The sequence below is a fragment of the Rissa tridactyla genome, chromosome 3 (genome assembly GCF_028500815.1).
Source record: "Rissa tridactyla isolate bRisTri1 chromosome 3, bRisTri1.patW.cur.20221130, whole genome shotgun sequence".
NCBI lineage: Eukaryota > Metazoa > Chordata > Aves > Charadriiformes > Laridae > Rissa > Rissa tridactyla.
In genome coordinates this window covers 19,594,434-19,615,425 of record NC_071468.1, presented here as the reverse complement: position 1 = coordinate 19,615,425, position 20,992 = coordinate 19,594,434, and the positions used below count along the sequence as shown (strand labels likewise).

Below are 20,992 nucleotides of genomic sequence, written 5' to 3'. Positions count from 1 at the left end.
CCTACCTGATTAGCTTAAATTAGCCATGTAAAGGTGAGCTGTTTGAAGATAAATGGAATGATTTGCACTGTAAATGTCTAGCTCCTGTATCACATTATTACTTGCCAGTTAACAGAAAGATTTTAGATGCTTAGATACAGTTTCTGTAATAGGAGAGAGACACAAACACTAGCAAAAATATATGAAGAAAGGTTTACAGAAAGACACAAAAAGCAGATAGGCATGCAGATCTCTTTAAAAGTCCCTTTTTGACCAGTTGTCCAGGACAGGAGAGGATGGGGATGTGTCTTAGTTTACACTGGTAAGTGTTGAAGTATCAGTAAAAGAGGTTATACTATAGATAAATAAACAGTAATATATCACCAGCACTAGATAAAATTCATCCAGAATTTCTAAAGGTAGTCAATGATAAAATAGCTGAAATACATGCTGTGGTGGATAACCTTATTTAGAATGACCTTGGCACCTGAGTACAGGAACATGGTGTCACAGGCGGAGTGATTAACTTCACTTGCAAGAGAGAAGTAGTGAAATATTTATTAACATAAAACAGTGATTTAACAAAGTTAGTAGTAAATGCGACAGTGTTTTACAAGATTCAATGACAGGGTGTACTTGATTATTTCCTGCAGGGAGGCCGGGTCACACAAGTGCAACTCATAACAACTCCCACTGATGGCCATGGCTTGAGCAGCAGCTGGATGGGGGGAAAGGGGGAAAGGAGGAGAGCACACCGCCACACATGGAAAATATAATGTCAGTTTTCAAAACACAGTCTGGAGAGACCTTGAGGAATGTTAGCCCTGTAAGTCCAACCTCTGTATCCATGAAATTAGTAGAAACTATATTAAAACCAATTGTGAACATACAGCCAAATACATTGGACTGGGGGAGAGTCAAGCAGGATTTCTGTAAAGGCAAGTCATGTCTCAAAACTCCGAATTCTTTGATGTCAGCAATTGTCATGTCAGTAATGGATATCCAGCTGCTACTGATGAAAGTTTGACCATTGAAGAGCTTTTTGAAAGGTGTCCCACCAAAATGTCTTAAAGAAACTAAGATGCCACAGGGTAAGAGGGAAGGTCCCCTTTCATAGATAAGTAATTCATTAAAAGGTAAGAAACAGAGTAAATGTTCAGTTGTCAGTGGAGGTCACCAATGGAAATTTTAAGTATAGCAGATCTATACTCCATAAGTAGCCTGGCAAAGGAGCAAATAGTGAGGTGCCAGCATTTGCTAATGATACTAAATTATTTAAAAAAGGGCCTGCCGTGAAGAACAGCAAAAGGGCTTCACTGGACTCAGTGACGTAGTGTCAAAATTGAAGATTTAATGTAAATAAATTCAAAGTGAAGCACACGGCAGGGAGTGACTCCTAACTTCATGTATAAAATGATGGAGTCTGATCTCACCATTATTCTGGAAGAAGAATTTGGTCTTGTAACTCTACAGCTATGAAATAGTCAGTTCAGTGCTCAGCACCAGTACAAAAAGCACATTGGATGCCAGGAATTCTTAGAAAAGGAACAGACAACAAAACAGGGAACTTCACCTGAATTTTGTGTGTAGTTTTGGAGTCCCATAATAAAGGGTATAGTAGAACTCAAAAAGCTTTAGGAAGGGCAGCCAGGATGATTAAAGGCATGGAACAGCTTTAGTGAAAGGAATGACTAAATAGACTAGAATACCTCAACCTATAGAGGAGGCAACTGAGATAGAGATCTGTTAAATTGTGAGTGTTAGGGAGAAAGAGCACAATGAATGACTGCTCACTGCTTCTTCTAATACAAAAACTAGGGGTCATCAAGTGAAGCTAACACGTGGCAGTTTGAAAATGTGGTGCTTCTCCATGTAACATATAATTAAAATATGAAGCTCTTTACCACAGGATGTTGTGGATGATAAAATTGTATATAAGTTGAAAGGCGAGGCTCAGGGAAGAGAAATTCACTGAGGAATACCAACATAGAAACCACTTCTGGCTCAGCAAATCCCCAAACCACAAATTGTTGGAGACTAGGAGACTACTTAGGGAAGTATCACCATACACTTGCCCTGTTCTTATGTTCTTTCCTCGGCGCCTAGCTGTTGACAAGGTATTGGGTTAGATGTACCTTTGGTCTGAGCAAATGGTCGTTCTCATGTTTTGTGTTCTCATCCATGACACTGTGCAGAAAAAAGCGTAAAATACTCATTACTCTTCCATTTGCTCCCTCCAAAATGTGCCAAAATTCACATGATCGAAGTTCTAGAGAATTTCTTGTCCGGCTCTCCTGTGACTATATTTGCTGTAATTGAGTTCTTATGTGTGGAAATTTTATAAGCATTAACACTGCATTATTTTGTTACAAAGAAATAATATTGGCTATTGACAAACCTAGAGAGAAAAGTAAATATACTGTAATGGACCTGTAGCTCAACAAGTGATTCAAAATTTGTCCCTGCCCCATGACTTTGTAATTAGATACTTATCTTTAGGCAGCCAGATTTAGAAAATATCAAGCTAATATATTTTCTCCGAGAAGTTTTAGCACTCAAAAAACACATCATATCCAATGTCAGGCAAGAGGGAGAATTGGCCTTGCGCTTCATGGAAAGTCAAAGAGGAAAAGGGCCTGTTCATCTTAACTTTAATACCAAATTTCTGGCTGCTGAAGTTTGGAAATGCAGAGGTATCGGACATATACAATAGGGATTTATTCTAGAGGCAGCAATTCATCCTTAACCATAGCAATGATACGGGGCCTCTGTTATAGAGCTGTCTTCAGTGTGTAGACATGCTGATATGTTTGCTTAATAAAATCCAGCTTTCAAGACATACGTTAAGTTTACATGATCACCAGAGTGAGAGGGATAAAGCTGGAAAAGAAGAAAAGCAGAAGCGAATTAATGCAATAAAGGCTAGGATTTAACAGACAGGGTTGAGTAAAATAAATGTGAAACAACAGGTGTCACTGACTCTTATCAGCATTTTTAATTAACATCTGTTTTTAGCCCAGAGTACTTTGGAAGAGTATGTTGGAGTGCGTCTGTGTTTAAAGATAAAGATAGACTGGTGAGAAGTTACTAATAGTAAGAGGTTGGGGGAATGGAGCAGTTTGGGGGCGGGGGGAGGCTGCGTTGGCTGTGTGGGTGTTTGTTGCAGCTTAGAGAAACCTGAAGGAAAGCCACTGTGATAAAATTGCAAGGTAGGGAAATATTGCTATGGCAACGAAATATATTCTTGTGAAGGAAAATTAGTATGAGAAAGGAAATATAGAGTGTGGGAAATTCAAAGGAAGTACACATTACTCGAAGAGAAAAGACTGAATCGAGTTTAAAAAGAAATAAACCATCATGGTTTCAATTTATATAATAATAATAATAATTTATAATAGTACCAAATTGCTATTCCCTAGACTTTTATACCACCTACTATTGAAAATCTCAGAGCACTTGACAGACATGAAAGAATTCTGCTACACAGTAGGAAAATGTTTGCTATCGCCCCCAACAAGACCTCCTCTTCAGTGGCTAACCCTGACTGACCAACATCATATGGGAAATGTGTGACATAAGTGTCCATAGAATCCGGATCTCTTAACTAATATTTCTTTGGTTTAGATACAAGACATCTCTGTAGTTTCAAGCTAGTGCTATTTTATAGTTACGTAATCTTACTAAATACGTATTTTAGAAGTTTAAATGATGCCTTCTTACTAAACTACTTAATTCAAAAATTAGCTTGGTTCACTTGAAAATCTGACTCAAAAAATGCCTGGACAGCTTTTTTTTGAACATAGAAAATCTGTTCTGAGAAGCAGCATGTATGTTTAACATAGAGTCATCTGAACTATTTCACACAAGAATACATTTAGGTTTCCTAGAGCAGAATATCATCCTAAAAGATAGGAATCACATTGTAAGATTATTGTATTTCTTTTTTGGTTGGGAACGTCTTCAAGATTCACAGCCAGTTACAGCCCTCGAGGGCTTTTTCTGGCCAGGGAGTCATACTGTCTGGCTCCCCTTATTAGCTTTCTCTTTCCTCCTGTTTTTTTAATTTGTTTTGTTTGTTTGTTTTCTTGCTTCATACCAGAGGGTACCCTTTGATGTGAAGGGCATTCAGTTCTACACCCAATGATCTATAAAGTTATAGGTGGACTTCCTTTAGTTCAGAGATGCGTAATTTGACAGTAAAGTTCAAGTAACAGAGATTTTGGGTGCCTTGAGATATTTGTGCCCATTTCAAATTTTCTCATAGTTATTCACTCATTTTTACTTGAGACCTATTTGTGTATGACCTTTGGAAGGTTCCAGAAGGGATTTCTTTTTAAACAAGTCACTCAGGCCCCAAATCAAGCACTCCACTTAACATGCCCATATTTAGGGCCTGTAGAAAATTATAGGTCATAAACTCATACATTAATGCTTTGCTAAATTTGGGCCTGAAGGGTTGTATAGATTATACCTGGACAGCCTTTAGAGCTTCTGCATGTAAAATACAATTTAGAAGATTATCCCCTTGACTCACATACATATGGACCTGGTGGCTGTTTCTCCATTAGCCTTTGGTGTGCTCTGCAGCACTTTCTCGTCATCAGAATGAGAGTATCTTAGGAGGCGGAAAGGTTGGGACCCCCCTTAGAGCTTTGTGTGTCCTGTTCAAAAAAGCTCATAATCTAAAAAACTAGTAGCATGAGGTTGGCAAAATAATGCCACCAGCATCTCAGAGGTCATAACTTACCAATGCATCCATCAATACTTCCATCAGTTCCCTACTAACTTAGAGAATCATTGATGAATCTCAACCAACTTTACAGAGGGTAGAAGTCTCAGAAATAACCAAATGCCTGCTAGTTTTGTGAAAATCAGCAACCAGTTAATGTTAAATAGGATGCAGGAGGTTATCTCCATCCCCAAAAGCTACCATGAAAAGTTCAGCAGATCTGCTGAACAGTTGAGACACGCACTGCTCAACACCAAACACAGTCTAGCATGCCTCTTGCTCCAGTCATTGTTGGGAGCGAGATGAGTATATTCTGCTGGGAGAAGGGCAGTATCTTGTCAGGAGCATGTTTTGGCAGGGCACACAGGGAACAGGTGGAGTTACCGTGCTGAGACCTGCGCAGGAGGAAGCGTAGGAAACTAATCAACAGTACTCTTTGCTGCTCACGGAATAGTTTCTTTTGAAAAACAGCAGTTACGGTTTAAATTCCTGATTGCGATACATGGAGCTTTTGGCATGCCTTTGCCCATACATGGGTGTCAAAATAGTCTAGTTGCAGTAAACTACTACCCAGCAATTAATTGATTTTTGCCAAAGGAGATCAATAGTATCTGGGATAGCCTATTTTCCAGATACTTCATTATCCAAACAAAAAATAAGAGATTATGAAGTAAACTCAAAATTTTGAGACTGAGTCTCCCAAATTATGAGATTCTGAAACAGAAACTTACAGTTTGGGGAGAGAGGGAAGGATAGGTTCTTTGGAGAGTTCCTCATCTTTGGCTACGTTCAGGGGTCTGATTTTCTCTGCAACTATCTTATTTAAAATAGGGTGTCCTACTGAACTCATTAGGATAAAATGGTTTGGTTGACTTTTTGTTAAAGTATTTTGGGTTTTTTTAATGAAATGTAAGATCTTGATTTATTTATTCCTCTCCAGGAACTCTAGGTAAAGTTCCTGTATTTCATCATTAGCTATAAGATGCAGGATATGTGTCTTTCACTAATACCATACTTTACATTTGAAAGGGTACATAGCAATCCAAGTCTTCAGAATTTACTGAAATTTTACTGTGAATTATTTCCTTGAAGGTCGATAGAATTTCAGGGTTGTCATTTTAAGGATGTGCTGAACTTATACGATCTATACCTGACTTCATTACACATCAATATTTTTTCATGTGAGATATAGAAGACCTTAAGCCCTGGACAAAGTTTTTTTCAAGTGGGCTCTGAAGCTGTGTTCTGAAATACAGCTACATGTCTAAATCAGTGGTGTTATGTTGAACCGTTGGTTGAAAAACAATCTGTCTCCATTTAAATCAACCACTTAGCAACCTAGCCACACTTTACATTCTTTAACCTGATAATCTCTAATTATTCTGCCTCAGGATTCCATTGAAACGGGCTGCAGAGTCATTTTACAGATGTCGTTCTTTATTTTAATATTGTCTAATTTAAAAGGAAAATATTTCAGATAATAACAACATTTTTTGAGCTAAAAAAAAACATGGAAACCATTTCTGTTCCAAAAATTGCTGATATGAGAACTTACGGGAAACGGCTCCTTTTATGAATAATTATTATTATTGTGTTTAAGAAATGGGCAAGATGCCTAGAAATTGAATGAAAGAATGAGCTATTAAATTGAAATATTAAATGAAATAACTGAATTTAAAGTGATCATGTAAACCCTGCAGTAAATGTTAGGAACTGTAGCTGATTGAACATATTTTCATCATCTGTTTTGTATGCTTAAATACAATTGCTTGATGTAAGTAAACACTTGATTGATATTCTGAATACTTTAAAATCTGCATATGCATCACAGAATACTGAACAATTAAAACTTAATTTCAGTGTAGTTTGATTACATGTAAATTATTTCAATATTCATTTTTTCCTGTTCTGTTTGCTCAGTGCATATTTAATATTCACTTTTTGAATGCATATCACCCTTGATTGGACTGTGAGATGAGGAGGACTCTGAAGTTCCTTCCATTAAAAAGGATTGCCTTATAAATATTATTTGTGCCACAGCTCTTCCCCTGCAGATTATTTTCTAAATGTTGTGTACCCTCATTGAAGAGAAGGAAAAAAACTGCTGCAGCCCTCCTTTATCAGCCCAGCACAAGGAATATGCTTACATGGTCGATGGGCATGTCTAAGAAGGCTTCTTGGTTGTAACTAGTCCCTAAAGAAATGTTTCCGTCTTTTCTGCACTATATTTTTCTCTTGCTTGCATGAGCTCTCTCTCTCTTCCCTTCCTCCTCTCTCCACGTGATTTTTTTTTCCTGGTTCCTGGACTTTTTATGTGATGTTTTAATATTATGGATAAATATTACAAATATTTTTAAGTTGACCATTTTCAACCTGAAAAACGTGTCTCTAAGTGAACACATTCAATTCAGGTGTTGTGGAATACAGACAACAAAATTCTGCCCTTTGATATATTTGTAGAACTTCTCATAAAAACTGAAGAGACTTCTCTTCCTTTCTCCCCGGGACCATGCACGTGGTTTTGATCTACAGTATTCAAAATCACCTTATTTATGAATATCTGGCAGGAGGAAGCCCTGGGCATTTGATTCTCTTTTTATTTATGCTGATGAAAACCAGCAATAGCCTCTCTGAAGTTAATAGCTATAATTATATATTTTTTAATTTCTTATCTATTTTGTTTTAAAATTAAATGCTTTCCTGGCATCTTTTCAGTTAAGTCACATTCTTAAAATCGAAGCAGGCAGCAGGTCTGCCACTCCACCATGGAAGGCAGGTCTGGATTCTTCTCTGCCTTGACCATTTTTGCCCCACGTGACCCTTGTTATACCACTCACATTTGTTTCCTTGTCCACGCAACAGACTTACTAATAGCCATCTTTTTAAATTTCTGCAGGATATGTAGAAAGATTGTGTAAGTGCATATAATAATGGTATTATTTTATTATATGAGAATGCGAACTTAATATTGTACGTGCTAAACAGCTTGCAGGGAAGTGTTTTCCTATCTGTCCTATATAGTTAATCGCAGTTTGAGAGTTTTAATCTTGAAGGTCACATTTCTGTTCGCTGTCACTTTGACCAAACAAGTGGCAGAACTTCATGGTTTACAGGCAGATTTCCTTATCTCTCTTTTTCAAGAGACATGTAAGCCTTGATTGCTGGAGTTATTGTGAAGCAAGCAATAAGTAACAAGGTGAGGGAGGGGCGGGAAGATGCTCCCTTCAAGACCAGTACCCTGTAGATGCCATTTTAGAAAGCAAATATTGTACCTTCTAATTGTAGCACAAGAAAAAAGGGAGGGCGTTTTTCTTGGGTGTTTTTGTTTGTTTGTTTGAGGAGCTGATAAACTCTGAGTGAAGTGTGCTAGCAATAGCAAGAGGTCTTCCCATGACAAAACATGCCTATAAACCAGGCATTATTAACCTGAGGTCTTTCTCATGCCGTACAGGACTCTCCCTAATTGTTCCTGTAGAATAAAAACAGCACAACTTTGATGCCAAAGAGACTCAAAATAACAAGTATCTTCTAGTAAAGCTAGTTTAAAAAACCCTGGACATTCTTGACTGATTTAATACTGTTTGCTTAAGTAATGCAAACTTGTCACTTCTGTTTGAAACCTCCACCTTATTTTAAAGCAATTCCTTTTATAATAATTTATGAAGTATCTGTGATTGTTATTTCCAGCTCTCTTGGTTTGTAAAAAGCATTTCTTGGATAGTCTTTTTTCCCCCCTTTTTTTTTCTCAGTACAGATCTGAAAATAATGAGCTAACTTCACAGTTTTATGAATAGGGGCCATAATGAGACTGAAGTATGTATGTTGATTAAAGGAAAAAAAATTCGAATCTTTGTGAAACAGCAAAGAACTGACAGCTTTAAGGCCATGATTCCATTCTCTGGGTCAATCAAATGAAGAAGTTACTTTACATTTTTGCCTTGGCTAAAGCAAATGTCATTCAAACAGTCTGTACAGTTATAACTTTGGAAAAACAAAATAATGATGCAGACAGTCTTTTTAGCTAGTCATATAGCCAGTTTCTGTTTGGTTTCCAATTTCCCCTCTAAGTACTAAGAATGTATATTTAATCCATAATTGAAAAGAAAAATGTGCCGGGAAAAGATATACGTGATAGCTATTCAAGATACACATATTTTAACATGTACTTATTTGTCTTAATTAAAGCATAGCTTCAGAAGCAGCATTACAACACAATGTATTTTAATGGACAATCCTTCATAGGAAGCATGTTGAAAAGCTTCAGATACATAGATGTGCATGATAAAACGGTGGTGCACTGCCTGTTCCCCAGTGATCGAGAGGTTAACCTTAATTCATCTCTTCCCCTCCCTTAAACAAGTTCTGTGAGGAGGGCTGCAAATTAGTGCTTGGAAGACACAGCAGGGAGATTAGCTTTAGGGAGGAAAGGACTCCCCACTCCAGCTCTTAGGAACCTTACCTGGAGAGAGCATTTCCTTTTCTACTTAAGCTAACATATTATGCCTTCTTGTCACGAATGTTATTCCTTGAGGAAAAGTCCTCACCAGCTCTATCTTGCAATCTGCCAAATCATTCCACCTGTGCAGTAGGAGAGAAGAGAGCAATAAGGCTGTAGAAGGAGGGAGGCAGAAAACCGCTTTGGCTTTGGCCGGAAAGAGGAATCTCAGTATGGTACATCATGGCCCACATGGGAGCCTACAAGAAAGCTGGAGAGGGTCTTTTTACAAGGGCATGTAGTGATAGAACAAGGGGTAATACCTTCAAACTGGAAGAGGGGAGATTCAGATTAGATATCAGGAAGAAATTTTTCTCTGTGACGGTGGTGAGACCCTGGCCCAGGTTGCCCAGAGAAGCTGTGGCTGCCCCATCCCTGGAGGTGTTCAAGGCCAGGCTGGATGGGGCTTTGAGCAGCCTGGTCTAGCAGGAAGTGTCCCTACCCATGGCAAGGGGGTTGGAACTAGATGAACTTCAAGATTCCTTCCAACTCTAACCATTTTGTGGTTCTATGGTTCTATGCTATGGAACTCCTTCACCCACCAAGGGGAAGGATTCTCATCTTTCCCCTGTGCTCACATTGGCCTGAGGAACCGCTACAGCATTGCCCACTGTTTCCCAAGATACCCTCAAGGTACAGAACTGTATAAATACTGGCATTCATATGATGCTGTCAAACAATATTCATTGAGCAAGCACAAGCGACACCTTTCTAACACTGAGAAATCATAATGCCGCTTTTTCACTGGGGCAAAGAAGTTATCTCCTTCCGAAACTTCAAGAATCTACAACTGATGTATTGTTGAAATTGTTACCAGGTGAAAAGGGGGGAGCTTTACCGGTAATGGGAAAAATACAGAGATCATTCTATAGTGAATCAATCTTTTACTTCACAACTGAAATAAAATTGGGGAATGTTATTGTATTGCATATCTAAAAATAATCACTAAATCTATTTTTGTAGGTATTTTTCAACAGTTTAAAATGTGCAGAAGAAGAAAATGTGTACAAATAGAATCACTTTCTCACAGGACAGAGCGATTGTCACATGGTGGTTATCTACATCTAGTATAAGAGAGGCATTAGCCCAATGTAGAATTTCCCATTGTGATTAGCGTTCACCAGTCCAATGTTGTACATATAGTCTCAGAAAGCTTCTAATGGATGGCTTTTTTCCTCCCACTTCTGTGGAATTCCCAGGGGTTGCAAACAAGAGGATATATACAGCCTTGTAGGTATTTGCTGTAATACACTGGGAGATGGTGTATGGTCTCTGGGTGGGAAGAAGGTGGCAGTTTGTGTCATTACAAAAGGAAGAAGCTGTTGTTCAGCAAGCCCTCAACCCACCACAGTAATGGTCTCAATATGCCATGATACAGACCCAGGTTAACAGTAAAGGTGAAATCCTGCATCCACGCTGCTCCCTTCCTACTCTACTGCACCTCTAGGTGATACTCAGGTGGTGCCTTCAAGAGCACATTTAGAGGTAATTTTTGCTTGTGGATTTTGCTCTTTTTCTCCCTGTTTTGCCTCATTGACACAATCTTCTTCACCGTACTATCTTCAGAAAGCTCTCAGGAGTCTCTGCTAATACTGGGCTGAGGGAATTAGAAGGTAAAGCAGTGTCAGCCCCTACCTTTTTCAGTCTCTGGGGAATTCATGACTGTTTAGCATGATTCAACTGGATTATCATCTTCAGAGAGCTGTATCGAGGGGTCTGTAGGACAAAACTCAGTGCAAACTTCTACAGGGACCTCTGAAGTCTTGTGAGATTTGGGATTAGTCTTTTCTTTATGCAATTTTGAAGTTCCAACCAATGTTATTGGGGCTAATGCTTATCTATGCTGCAGCTGGTATCTTTCAAAGCATCAGTTTTATGATCTACACTACCTTCAGCTCCCTTCAGATTCAACTACATTTGATGGGACTCAACACTGAACATAACACTTGCTGAAGGTTTTAAACAATGGAAATGGTTACGGGAAGTCACATAGTTCTGCAATCGGAGTATAAGCATATCAAGTTTCCCCAGTTAAGCTTTGGTGTCACTTTTGGTGAGAATTGAAGGACTTCATCTGCCCATTAACAAAATTTGATGCAGTTCTTAAATTGTCCTCAGCAAGTGACATGTTTGCTTTTTCTTGCAGATACCAGAGATTTGAAAAAGCATTTCTGCTAGCTGTTGACATAGGTGCTCGGGACCTGTTTATGGTGAGTCTTTTCTGGAGACAGAGGCTGTTGTCAGGATGTTAGTTGTCAGCTTTTGTAGACATTAAAATGGATCCGTGTCATTTGCAGCCTTAGACACATAGTGAAGACAGAACTATTCTACCTGGTTTGCCCTTTGCCATCGTGAAAGTCGTCAGTAGGAATTGAGTATCTTTAAGAGTCATTGACATTTTCCCTAGCATGGCCTAAGGGCTAGTCTTTATTTTCCAGGCATTAGTGTATATGTTTTTGAACTTTCCCCTTCTTCATCTGTCCTGATGTGGGTGAATGTCATCTTTCACTCTAATAAGCTTATACGTTTCTAATCCGTTCCTTTAAGAAGTACAACTGCTGAGTCCTGGACACAAGAGCTGGCCATATCCTGGGGATCCTGAATGCTCTTAGTTTGTCTCATAGGGTTTTGTGAAAAGTGACAAATTATGAACGCTTCTACAGGTACTTTTAAAACAACAAAGCTCAGCAGCATCAACCCAAGGGTTTTTACATTTCATGCACTCTCTGCCCCCTCCCATTTAATTAGCTACAAAAGTAAAATTAACCAGCTCTTAAAAGGTCCTCTGTGTGAGCTCTGCAGGAGGCTCTTGTTTTATAAGATCTTGCACCACAATGTCACAGTGAGGTCAGATGGACAAAGCCAATCGTGCCTTCCTAGTCTCTCAGCATGTTGCTGCTCCACAGCTGATTTCATTGTTTTCAAAGAAACAATAGGAAAGGGGCTTGTTGAAAAAAAGGTCCTTTGAACGATTCGTTTGCTTGACTCTTTTGCATAATGAAGACATTCTGTTGTTTAAATTAAGCTTTGACACTAGATGTTAATATCATTTATCCCATTAAGTCACTTGCCCTGCTAGTTTGATCTTGATATTTAAATTGTATGTTAAATTACACAATTAAATCCTGCTTTTATGGGTTATGAAAATTCCCTTCTAATTATATAAAAAGTTGTGTGAACCTTTTGATGTTTTTTTCACGGCTCTAATCATCTGGCTTGTTCCATCTAATTAGAAAGATGTGAATACTGCGATAAACTTTTCTAAGTATGCATCAAAAGAATGTGATGGAAATGTCAGGCTTTTAGGAAATTCATTACGCATTTTATGTTTACTCTCCTTGATTTTTTTTCCTCTTTTTAGCTCAGCTTTTTCCTTTTCTCTTTTTATTTAATGTGACTTCTTCAATACAAATTTTATACCTAATCAAGCGAAGTACTGCAGCCACATACACGGTTTGACTGTAACCTGTCTGCAGCAGGTTACACCTTTTTGTTGGGGCCTCTCCCACTATACAGATAATAAATTCTCCCTGAGTCATTTCAGCCATGCTGGCAGAACAAATGTCGCAGCATTTGGCCTGCCATCTCCACGGCCCTCTCTGAGAGCTTTTCCTACATGATCTTTTTCTTTTTCCTTCCGTCCGCTGACAGCAGGGCCGAGGGACCACCTCTGTCCCAGGGCGGGGAACACCAGTGTTCAGTCAATAGATGGGTGCAAAGCTGCTAACGAGAGAGGCACCATGAGTACCTGGCTCCACAAGTGGTAACATGTCCTCCTCTCAACAAAAAAGTTCTACAACTTTCTTCATGAGGAGTTTCAATGTTCACAGAGAAATTAGACCCATGTTTCCTACTCTTACTTGTGTTCCCTTTCTTCTCTCAGTGCCTACTCTCCATTTCCCCTCTTGCCAATGCTCTTAAACGTAAATATATATTTCCACATAGTTCTCCTGGCTTAAATTACTGTGGCTTCAAAACCAGTTCCATATTGTCCTCGTTCCGCTTGCATTACCTCTGAGATTCGTCACAGTTTCCCCTAAATTACGCAACACACAGCACACCCACCTGCCTCTTCGAATCCTGTTAACTCTCTGCCTTCTCTGGGGAAGCTAATTCATCTCCTCAGTAGGGTACTACTGAACAAACTTTACAATAAGCTAACAACGGCACCGCTGCAAGACTACTAAGTCCAGGACTCTAGAAGTTTAAAGGTGCGTAGCTCATAAAACGTATTTATTTGTGACACCGTAATTTCTAGGGAATTCGGCTTCATTGCACTAAATACTATGTGAGAATTAGATAACCTGTTCCCTGAAAGCTTACAGTCCTTCTAGGTACTAGTATAACAATAGTATTGCTAAGCAAGGTCTGTGTATCCTTCGCTTCTGCTCAGCACTGAATAATTTGTATATATTGTTTATATAGGTCAAAATGCAATTAATAGCATACAGCTTGACTTTACCTATATTTAAAGCATTTAAAATTATGTTCAGTATGAATAACTAATATATAGGTCAATTATTTGTACTGTTGTCTTACAGACCAACCAAATCCGTTTCTAAAACCTCAGGTGGCTCTAGGAGTCACACCACATTATTCCCAGGTAATTTAATGGGATTTTGAGAAGAAATAGTAGGCTAAAGAAAGATATCTGATGACATAAACGAAATGTGGAAGAAAAAAATCTATTTATTAAAGGGGAACAGAGAAGGAACAAAAAAGGAAAGGGTGGAGAGGAGCAGATACAACAGAGGCTGAGGAGGATCCAAGCGTTGAATACCCATCTTCTGAGACTTCTAAGGAAACGTCCTATGTCTTGGAGAATTTATCCTGAGCTCCTTTTTCACTAAACAGGGCTCTGCAGCATTCCTGTTATTTGTTTTGAGATTGCAAAGAAGTTTGAGAGAACACTATCCGAGAGCTAATTTCTTTCATAGAAATGAAAAAGAAAAAAAAATAAATTGCTTAAAAATTAGTCTTATAGCTATAGCGTCACTAGTATGATGCCATAACAAGACACACAAGACACTGCTGTGTCTCCCCATAAGCTTTACCCTCACGTCACATCTAAGTCCATCAATTATTATCATCTCCTACAAAGTTCAATAAAAAAATAAAACTGAAAAGGACATAATATCGTGAACAACAGCTCCATTTATTGGACAGTGACTGATCCAATCTGTGACAGAAAAGATCAAGCAACAGAAGGGTTGTTAGCTTTAAATCCTTTTGTTGTACGCTCCAGCTCTCAGCTGCTGAAAATTCAAAAGGCCATCCCGCGTACCAAAGGTAGCAAAAACGCAAGGAAAAGACACTTTAATAAAACTGTCAGATCTTGGGTGATACACTGATGAGGAAAGTGCATGTTTCGAAGAAACGTTGGAATTTTGCCCAGAAATATCCTATAGACAAATGCACATCAGTGTTTCAAATGACTTCTGCTCACTGAGGGCCAGCTCTGTGAGTCACAAAGATGAGGGTAAAAAGGAAGTAGTCCAAAAAAGTAATCAAACTGTTAAATGATAAAATACAGCCCTTTCAGCAAACTCCTGATAAGCAGCTGGAAACTGTTTTTATTGTCACCATTGTTTTTGAGAGGGACATGATCTTTGAGCTGATAAGTTCTTAGATAATTGTGTGAAAAAATCTGTAATGAATATGCAGCTAATTTAATTTTTTTTTTCTGTCATTCTTTAAGGCACTCTGTAGTCAAGTGCTGCTTCTTTCTCTTTTATTTATTTTTCTAGTTTTATTCTATTCAGAGATATATAAATTCTTAGAAAATTCCAATTTTGCTGGCTTATTTGAATGCGTAACACCTAAATTTGATCTGAAATTGTCTAATTAGCAGTTTTTATATCTGTAACCTTTTCTTTCTAAAGCTTGTTTAGAGGTGGAGACAAGAGATACTTTTTTTTTTTTTTTAAATTCTTTATGACAGCAAATTGAGGAACCACAAAGAAAGCCACTCACCAGCCTACTGCTCTATCTTTATTTCTTGCAAAGCCCCTGTTAGTTAGCGATGGATATGTAGCATCTTTACACTTCTTTACTCAAAACATGGGCAAAACCAAGATCTACAAGTGGCACATGTTTTGATACACACAGATACAAAGATCCTTTTGATACATTTTCTGCAGTTGTTTCCACCCCTTCCTAAGTTTATTTAAAATTGCATTGAAATATACAGTACTTCCCTTAGTTTAAACCACAAAAAGACAGTCGTTAAGCATAGTCAGAATATACTTTAAATTACTGAACACAATCTGCCTATACATAAAAATCTTTGTAAGCTCAGACTTGTTCGAGAGCCCTTAGGTTTTCTATTGTTATCTAAATAAGCTGACAATATCTACTGTTTAATCTTCATAGAAATCCTACCTTGCTCTTCAGGCCCTTTTCTCCTGACAACCATGTTAGACCTACAAAGAGAGGAAGTACAGAGTTCGCAACAAGTTCGTAACTCATTACTTTGCCCCAAGACACTTGCACATTTTTTAAGTCACACCTGTGTTTGTAATTAGAAAATGTTGCCGTCTCCTGCAGACTGTTGGGATCCTGCAAGTCACTACCAGGGTTTCCTGCAGAATCAGTCTCAGTTTCCCTAACATTCTCAATTTGCTTCTTATTTTTGTTTTAATTATTTTAGTCTTATTATTATTAAATGAGAAGATAATAAAAGCAGCATCTTTTTCTCCTAACACTGTTACTCTCACTTTTTTCATCTAGCTTCTCTTTCTAGAGTAACGTCACTTTTTCCCACAAGAGTTTCTGTCATATTGATGAAGGTGGCAGTAAACTCACACTGAGCAGGACAGTTTCACCTGGAATGTTCTGCATTAATGAAAATATAGTTGCCTTTATGGTATGCAGAGCCTAATATTTCCAGCAAATACTCCTTTTTCCTTTAAATTCCTGTATGCAGATAGATTGCAGTGCAATGGCTGGGAATGACTTAAATCTTTGGATACCAAATGGCATCTTCAGCAAAGACGTGGGAAAAAGAAACTTTGCCAACTGTTCTTGGGTTTCCCTCACTTCATGTGTTCATGCACAGAGCAATCTGTGGCCGTGACGCCGAAGGAGAAGGGGGTTAGTTGTCTCTTTATTAATGGTCAAGGATGAAACTTTACTTCCAGGGCCAAAACCAAGGGCTATGAGACTGTAATTTGTCTGCAGGAATATATTCTTCCACAAATTGTGCTGTATAAAACAGGTGGTTTTCATCTAAAGGGTTAACACACAATAAAAAGCCTTGCGAATCAGCATGCAATGGTACACCCCTGCTCTAGCCCTCTGATTTTTAACCCTAGATTAAGGACTAGATCCAGAATATTGGCAAGTATTCGTGCTAGACAACAACATTTTTGCAAAGCTCTTTGTGGTCCGAGAGCGACTGAGGAATCATGTCACCTATGTGGGTGTTAAAACCATTGAGCGACTGTTGTTGCTCTTATTTCCTCTAATATCAGCACAAAGAGGATGACCATCACCTAACTCAAAGAACAGTAAGCATAACATGACAACCTCCAAACAAAACTTAGTCCCAAGAGAGCTTTACCCTAAAATTCACGTACTAGGTAGAAACCTTAACGCATTCAAATAGGGGCTGTCAGTTCCAGCACTTCAGATCTGGTTTACGCAGAGCCACCTCCTATCAACCCTCTCTTAATTCATGTTGCACCAACAGAAGTTACCTTAAAAGCAGACCGATTGTTTCTTTCATAGAGTGAGTCAATAGCTTCACTTTTATCAGTGCATGATTGGTCAGTGTTTTATTCATTGCTGTATTCAACAGCACAAGTAAGATAATAAATTTGCATTGGGAGAGAATTAAACTGTAATGTTAGGTTCATCAGTTCCATCTGTGTTTGTGATCTAAATAATAAAAGAACCTCTTTCTTTGAAAATCCCTTTTGTTACTCCTATGAGATTCATTTTAGATTAATCATGTTTTTTTTCTCTTTTATTTCCAAAGGACATCCATTACCTTGCACTAGATAACGGTGAATTGGCACTAGCTGAAGTGGCAAAGAAAAAGGCTAATGACATTGATGCGGAATCAATAACTACTGGAATTGGTAAGAATTAATGGTGTTTAAAAAGCCCTTTTTGTTTTAATCAATACTTGTCCTGTACAACACCGTGTTATATTTGTAGGGGAGTTATTGTTTCGATTGCATTGTTTTCTTTGAAAGTGAGACAGTATTTTGATTCATAACTAAAGAGGGGGGCTTATAAAAATAACATAGCTTTGCCTTTCAGTACCCACGAGAACTGTGTCAAGGCAATAGCTATGAAGCAAAAAAGATTTATACTATGGCTACATAGAACAGTTCAGGCCGTACAAACTGATCTGAGCGAGTCTGAAAATCTTTGTTCATACCAGTGTTACAGGTCAGGTATGGCAATCTCACTCACCTCTAAATATTTGCTTGTGGAGTCACATCGTTAATGCTTTGGCAGCATTCAGATGGAACATTTACTGATGTGAGCACAGGCTCACATCCTGGCTCTAAAGTAACAGCTTTGGATGTGGTTGGGATTCTTGCAGTTCCATCAGGAATATCGATGCAAAAATTGCAGGGTTAGGCTAATAGCTCAAACACAGACAACTTTTCAGGCAGGGGAACTCATAACTCATTCACTTTCTCCTTCTGTTTTCTCTGAGTTGTTATGAAGAGGTGTATGCAAGTATGTAGACTGTTCTGATTTCAGGTCAATAGCACGAACCAAGCAGAAGGGGTCAAAGTCTAGGTAGCTGACCTCCAGCAGAGAGAAAGTAGACAAAGGGAAAAGAAAGACAACAAATTGTTATTATAAAATATGCACAGTGCTGTTTTGCTTATTCTACCGCATCTTTGAATATTAGAGGAAATCACTGAGCTTTTGTCCTTGTCCCATGCCAATAAGTAGAATATGATTAAGACTCAGGAGTCACAAAACCTTTGAGACCTTGGGTAACATAGGATTCTTTTAGAACTGTACATCTCAGTGTTTACCCAGAGGATACAAACAAATGCCGTTCAAATATATAGAAGTGCAGAGAGGTGATATGTGTGCGTTTGTTTCTATATATTGTATATGTATATTTCTACATATTGTATATATCCATGACTTTCAAGGCTATGCAATACAGTATCACCTCCTTCCCTCTGCAGCAGAGTAGAAATCAAGCAGTGCCTGTCCTGAACTCTTTTCTTCAGGGTCTTTCATTTTCAATCTGAAGTCACTTCTAGTATATTTTGCTGCACAGTTGGGCCTTTGAGCAAGCCCTTTCATCACTGGAATTGACAAAAATGACATTTGTTTCAGTCATCTGTTACTGGGCTCTCTTTAGAGCATAGAGTTACACCTCCCTTGCTGTCTCTTCTCTTACTTCTTAGGTAGTTGTCCTGTGCACCTAATATAATTAAGATACCTAAGACTTATCTCTGATCACTATCTATTCTCTTACACTTCATCCAGAAAACATAAGCTTAATCTGTGTCTTCGTTTAATTCCTTGCAAACTAATGCTATTACTAGATTTCTGAAGTTAGGCTGTTTTAAAATTTAATGAGAGCCTTGTGTAATATTATAGACACATAGGCAAAGAGAGGGATGGGGAAGAAACCTGAGGTGATCACAACTGTCTTACTTGGGTATCAGATGTAATACACGTTACTGCAGTTCAGTTACAAATGTGCAGGCACGCAGTCTTCCCCTCCTTCCAAACAGTCCTACAGTTACCTCTGTAATGTCCCATAAGCATAAATTATTAAAGTTATTTTATGATAAAGTCTTTAAAGTGTTCTCGTTTGCTGAATAATTAACTATCAGAATGATTTAAAATACTTTTCAATGCCCCTGGGACAAACTGTCACTGAGATTCAGTCTATAAACAGTAATGGATTTGCATCCAGTTCATTTTATATGAAAATAAATAGGAATCTCCCAGGAGTTCGTTTCACTGCAGATTGGATCTCCATCATAAACACATGAAATCTCAGCCACATGTTTTGTTTTATTATACTTTATCCCAATGTCCTTTCTTGATAATGTTTTTATTTTCGTAAACTGTCGTTAGCAAAAAAGGTGTCACGAGGCATGAACTTTGTGGACCCAGTGAAAACAGATACCAAGTGCTTTGTATGTAAATTACTCTATTTATCTCACATTTTGAGAGGGGAAGAAAAGATCACCCCAGAGTCAGAAGCTTTAAAATGCAGTTTCAAAGAAGTCTCTGTCCCCTAACCATCTCCTTAGCCCAGTCCTCTTCATCTGGTCCCTGCTGTCTGCGGCTTTCAGCCACTCAGTTCACCAGTGGTCACACTACCCAGATCAAACCCCAAACTTCTTGAGCACCCACTTCAGGCTTCTACAAGAAGGCAGCAAACAGAGGCAACACGGAGCAATCAGTGGTATTGGTCCCAAGTTAATCTGAATATCTCCCTAGGTAATACCTGGCCTCTCTACAGTGTATTTCATATATATATTGCAGTATAATATTTGCTCCTAAGTAGTACAAATGTGAACTGTTCTCGTATATCAACATCTGATGTTATTTCCTTAGCTAGCCCATCCCCAAAACTCAGCTCAACACTACTTGAAAATAACATGAGTCAGTGCTCCTGGCTGATTCCCAAGCCCTTGAGAGTGCTCCATCTTGCCCCAGATATATTTAATTTGTCAAGATATTTCTGTGTACAGGGCTTACTTCAAACATAATATATTTCAAACTCAGACTTTTGGAAAAGTTTCAAGCTCCTACAAATAATGTAGAACGACAATGTAATTTCAGCTTAAATTTATAGATGTCATCCAGAGTTCTATAATCATTGGTAGATTCCTCACATGTATTAGATCAAGATTCGTGTCAAGATAAAACTAGAAATAGATGGATTATTTTAAAAATTTCTGAATTTTAGTTCTTTTCAGCTCCTCAACATGATCATGGTTTGCTATAGACTGTTTTGAAGAAGCCGCCATCAAAGCTAAGAATGTCTGGGTGTGTGTGGTAAAAACACCTGTAGACCTTCAGAGCACTGTAGTTTTATGACAATATTGCTCAGCAAGATGAAGTGTCTGGTGAGATTGTTGCTATTCCCTGATATGGTTTTGGCAGAATCAGATATTTTGTTCACCTGATTAAAATTATTCTTATAAGATTTTATGTTTGACAGCCTGTGAAAATGCATCTTGAGGCATGAGAAGATTGAAGTAATGGTACCATACATCTCAGAGACCACAGTAGCTGTCTCCTCTTTCCCCACTCCCATTTGATCAGCAGACCAGTGGCCATAGATATTGTGGTTTGCTGTGCCAAAGATTTCCTGTTGAATTATTTCTGTAGTAGATCTACGGATTCCTTAACGAGGTCAGGGAGTTCTCATTTAGCCTTGCCTAAAATATATTCTGTGCACCTCACTTCACTTGATTAAAACAGAGATTACTTTCTCCAATATTGACAATATTTGCAGGCTTACTGATAAATTCTGTTTATGGGTGTAGCCTCACATATACGCTCCTGGAACACAAGTAACCAGGTACGATATTGTCCGTGGTGGAAGAGTGCCTCTGTTCCATGCTGTAAACTATAGGTTGCTAATGTAAAACTTGAGTTGCAAAGAACTGACATGGCACAGCCTGTTGAGAGATGCCATAACTAATAATGATCACGGAGGTGAAGAACTCAGCCTTTCAGACATCATTGCTCAATGAATATCCAGCAAAGAGCATATGTAGTCAGTGTCAGAAAGTTTCCCAAGGCCAACTTCCAACAAATTACATTAGGGCCTAGCAAGATGA

General features: G+C 38.4%; 1 protein-coding gene across 8 annotated transcripts in view; it reads left to right on the top strand.

Annotated features, from left to right (window-relative positions):
- WDPCP (WD repeat containing planar cell polarity effector) overlaps positions 1 to 20,992 on the top strand; it is a 156,788-nt gene that overhangs the window by 97,515 nt on the left and 38,281 nt on the right. For all 8 annotated transcript variants that reach the window (XM_054194449.1, XM_054194454.1, XM_054194447.1 and 5 more), the window contains 2 exons: positions 11,350 to 11,413; positions 17,182 to 17,284. In XM_054194449.1, coding sequence (XP_054050424.1) covers positions 11,350 to 11,413; positions 17,182 to 17,284 — 167 coding nt within the window. The remainder of the gene's footprint in view (positions 1 to 11,349; positions 11,414 to 17,181; positions 17,285 to 20,992) is intronic.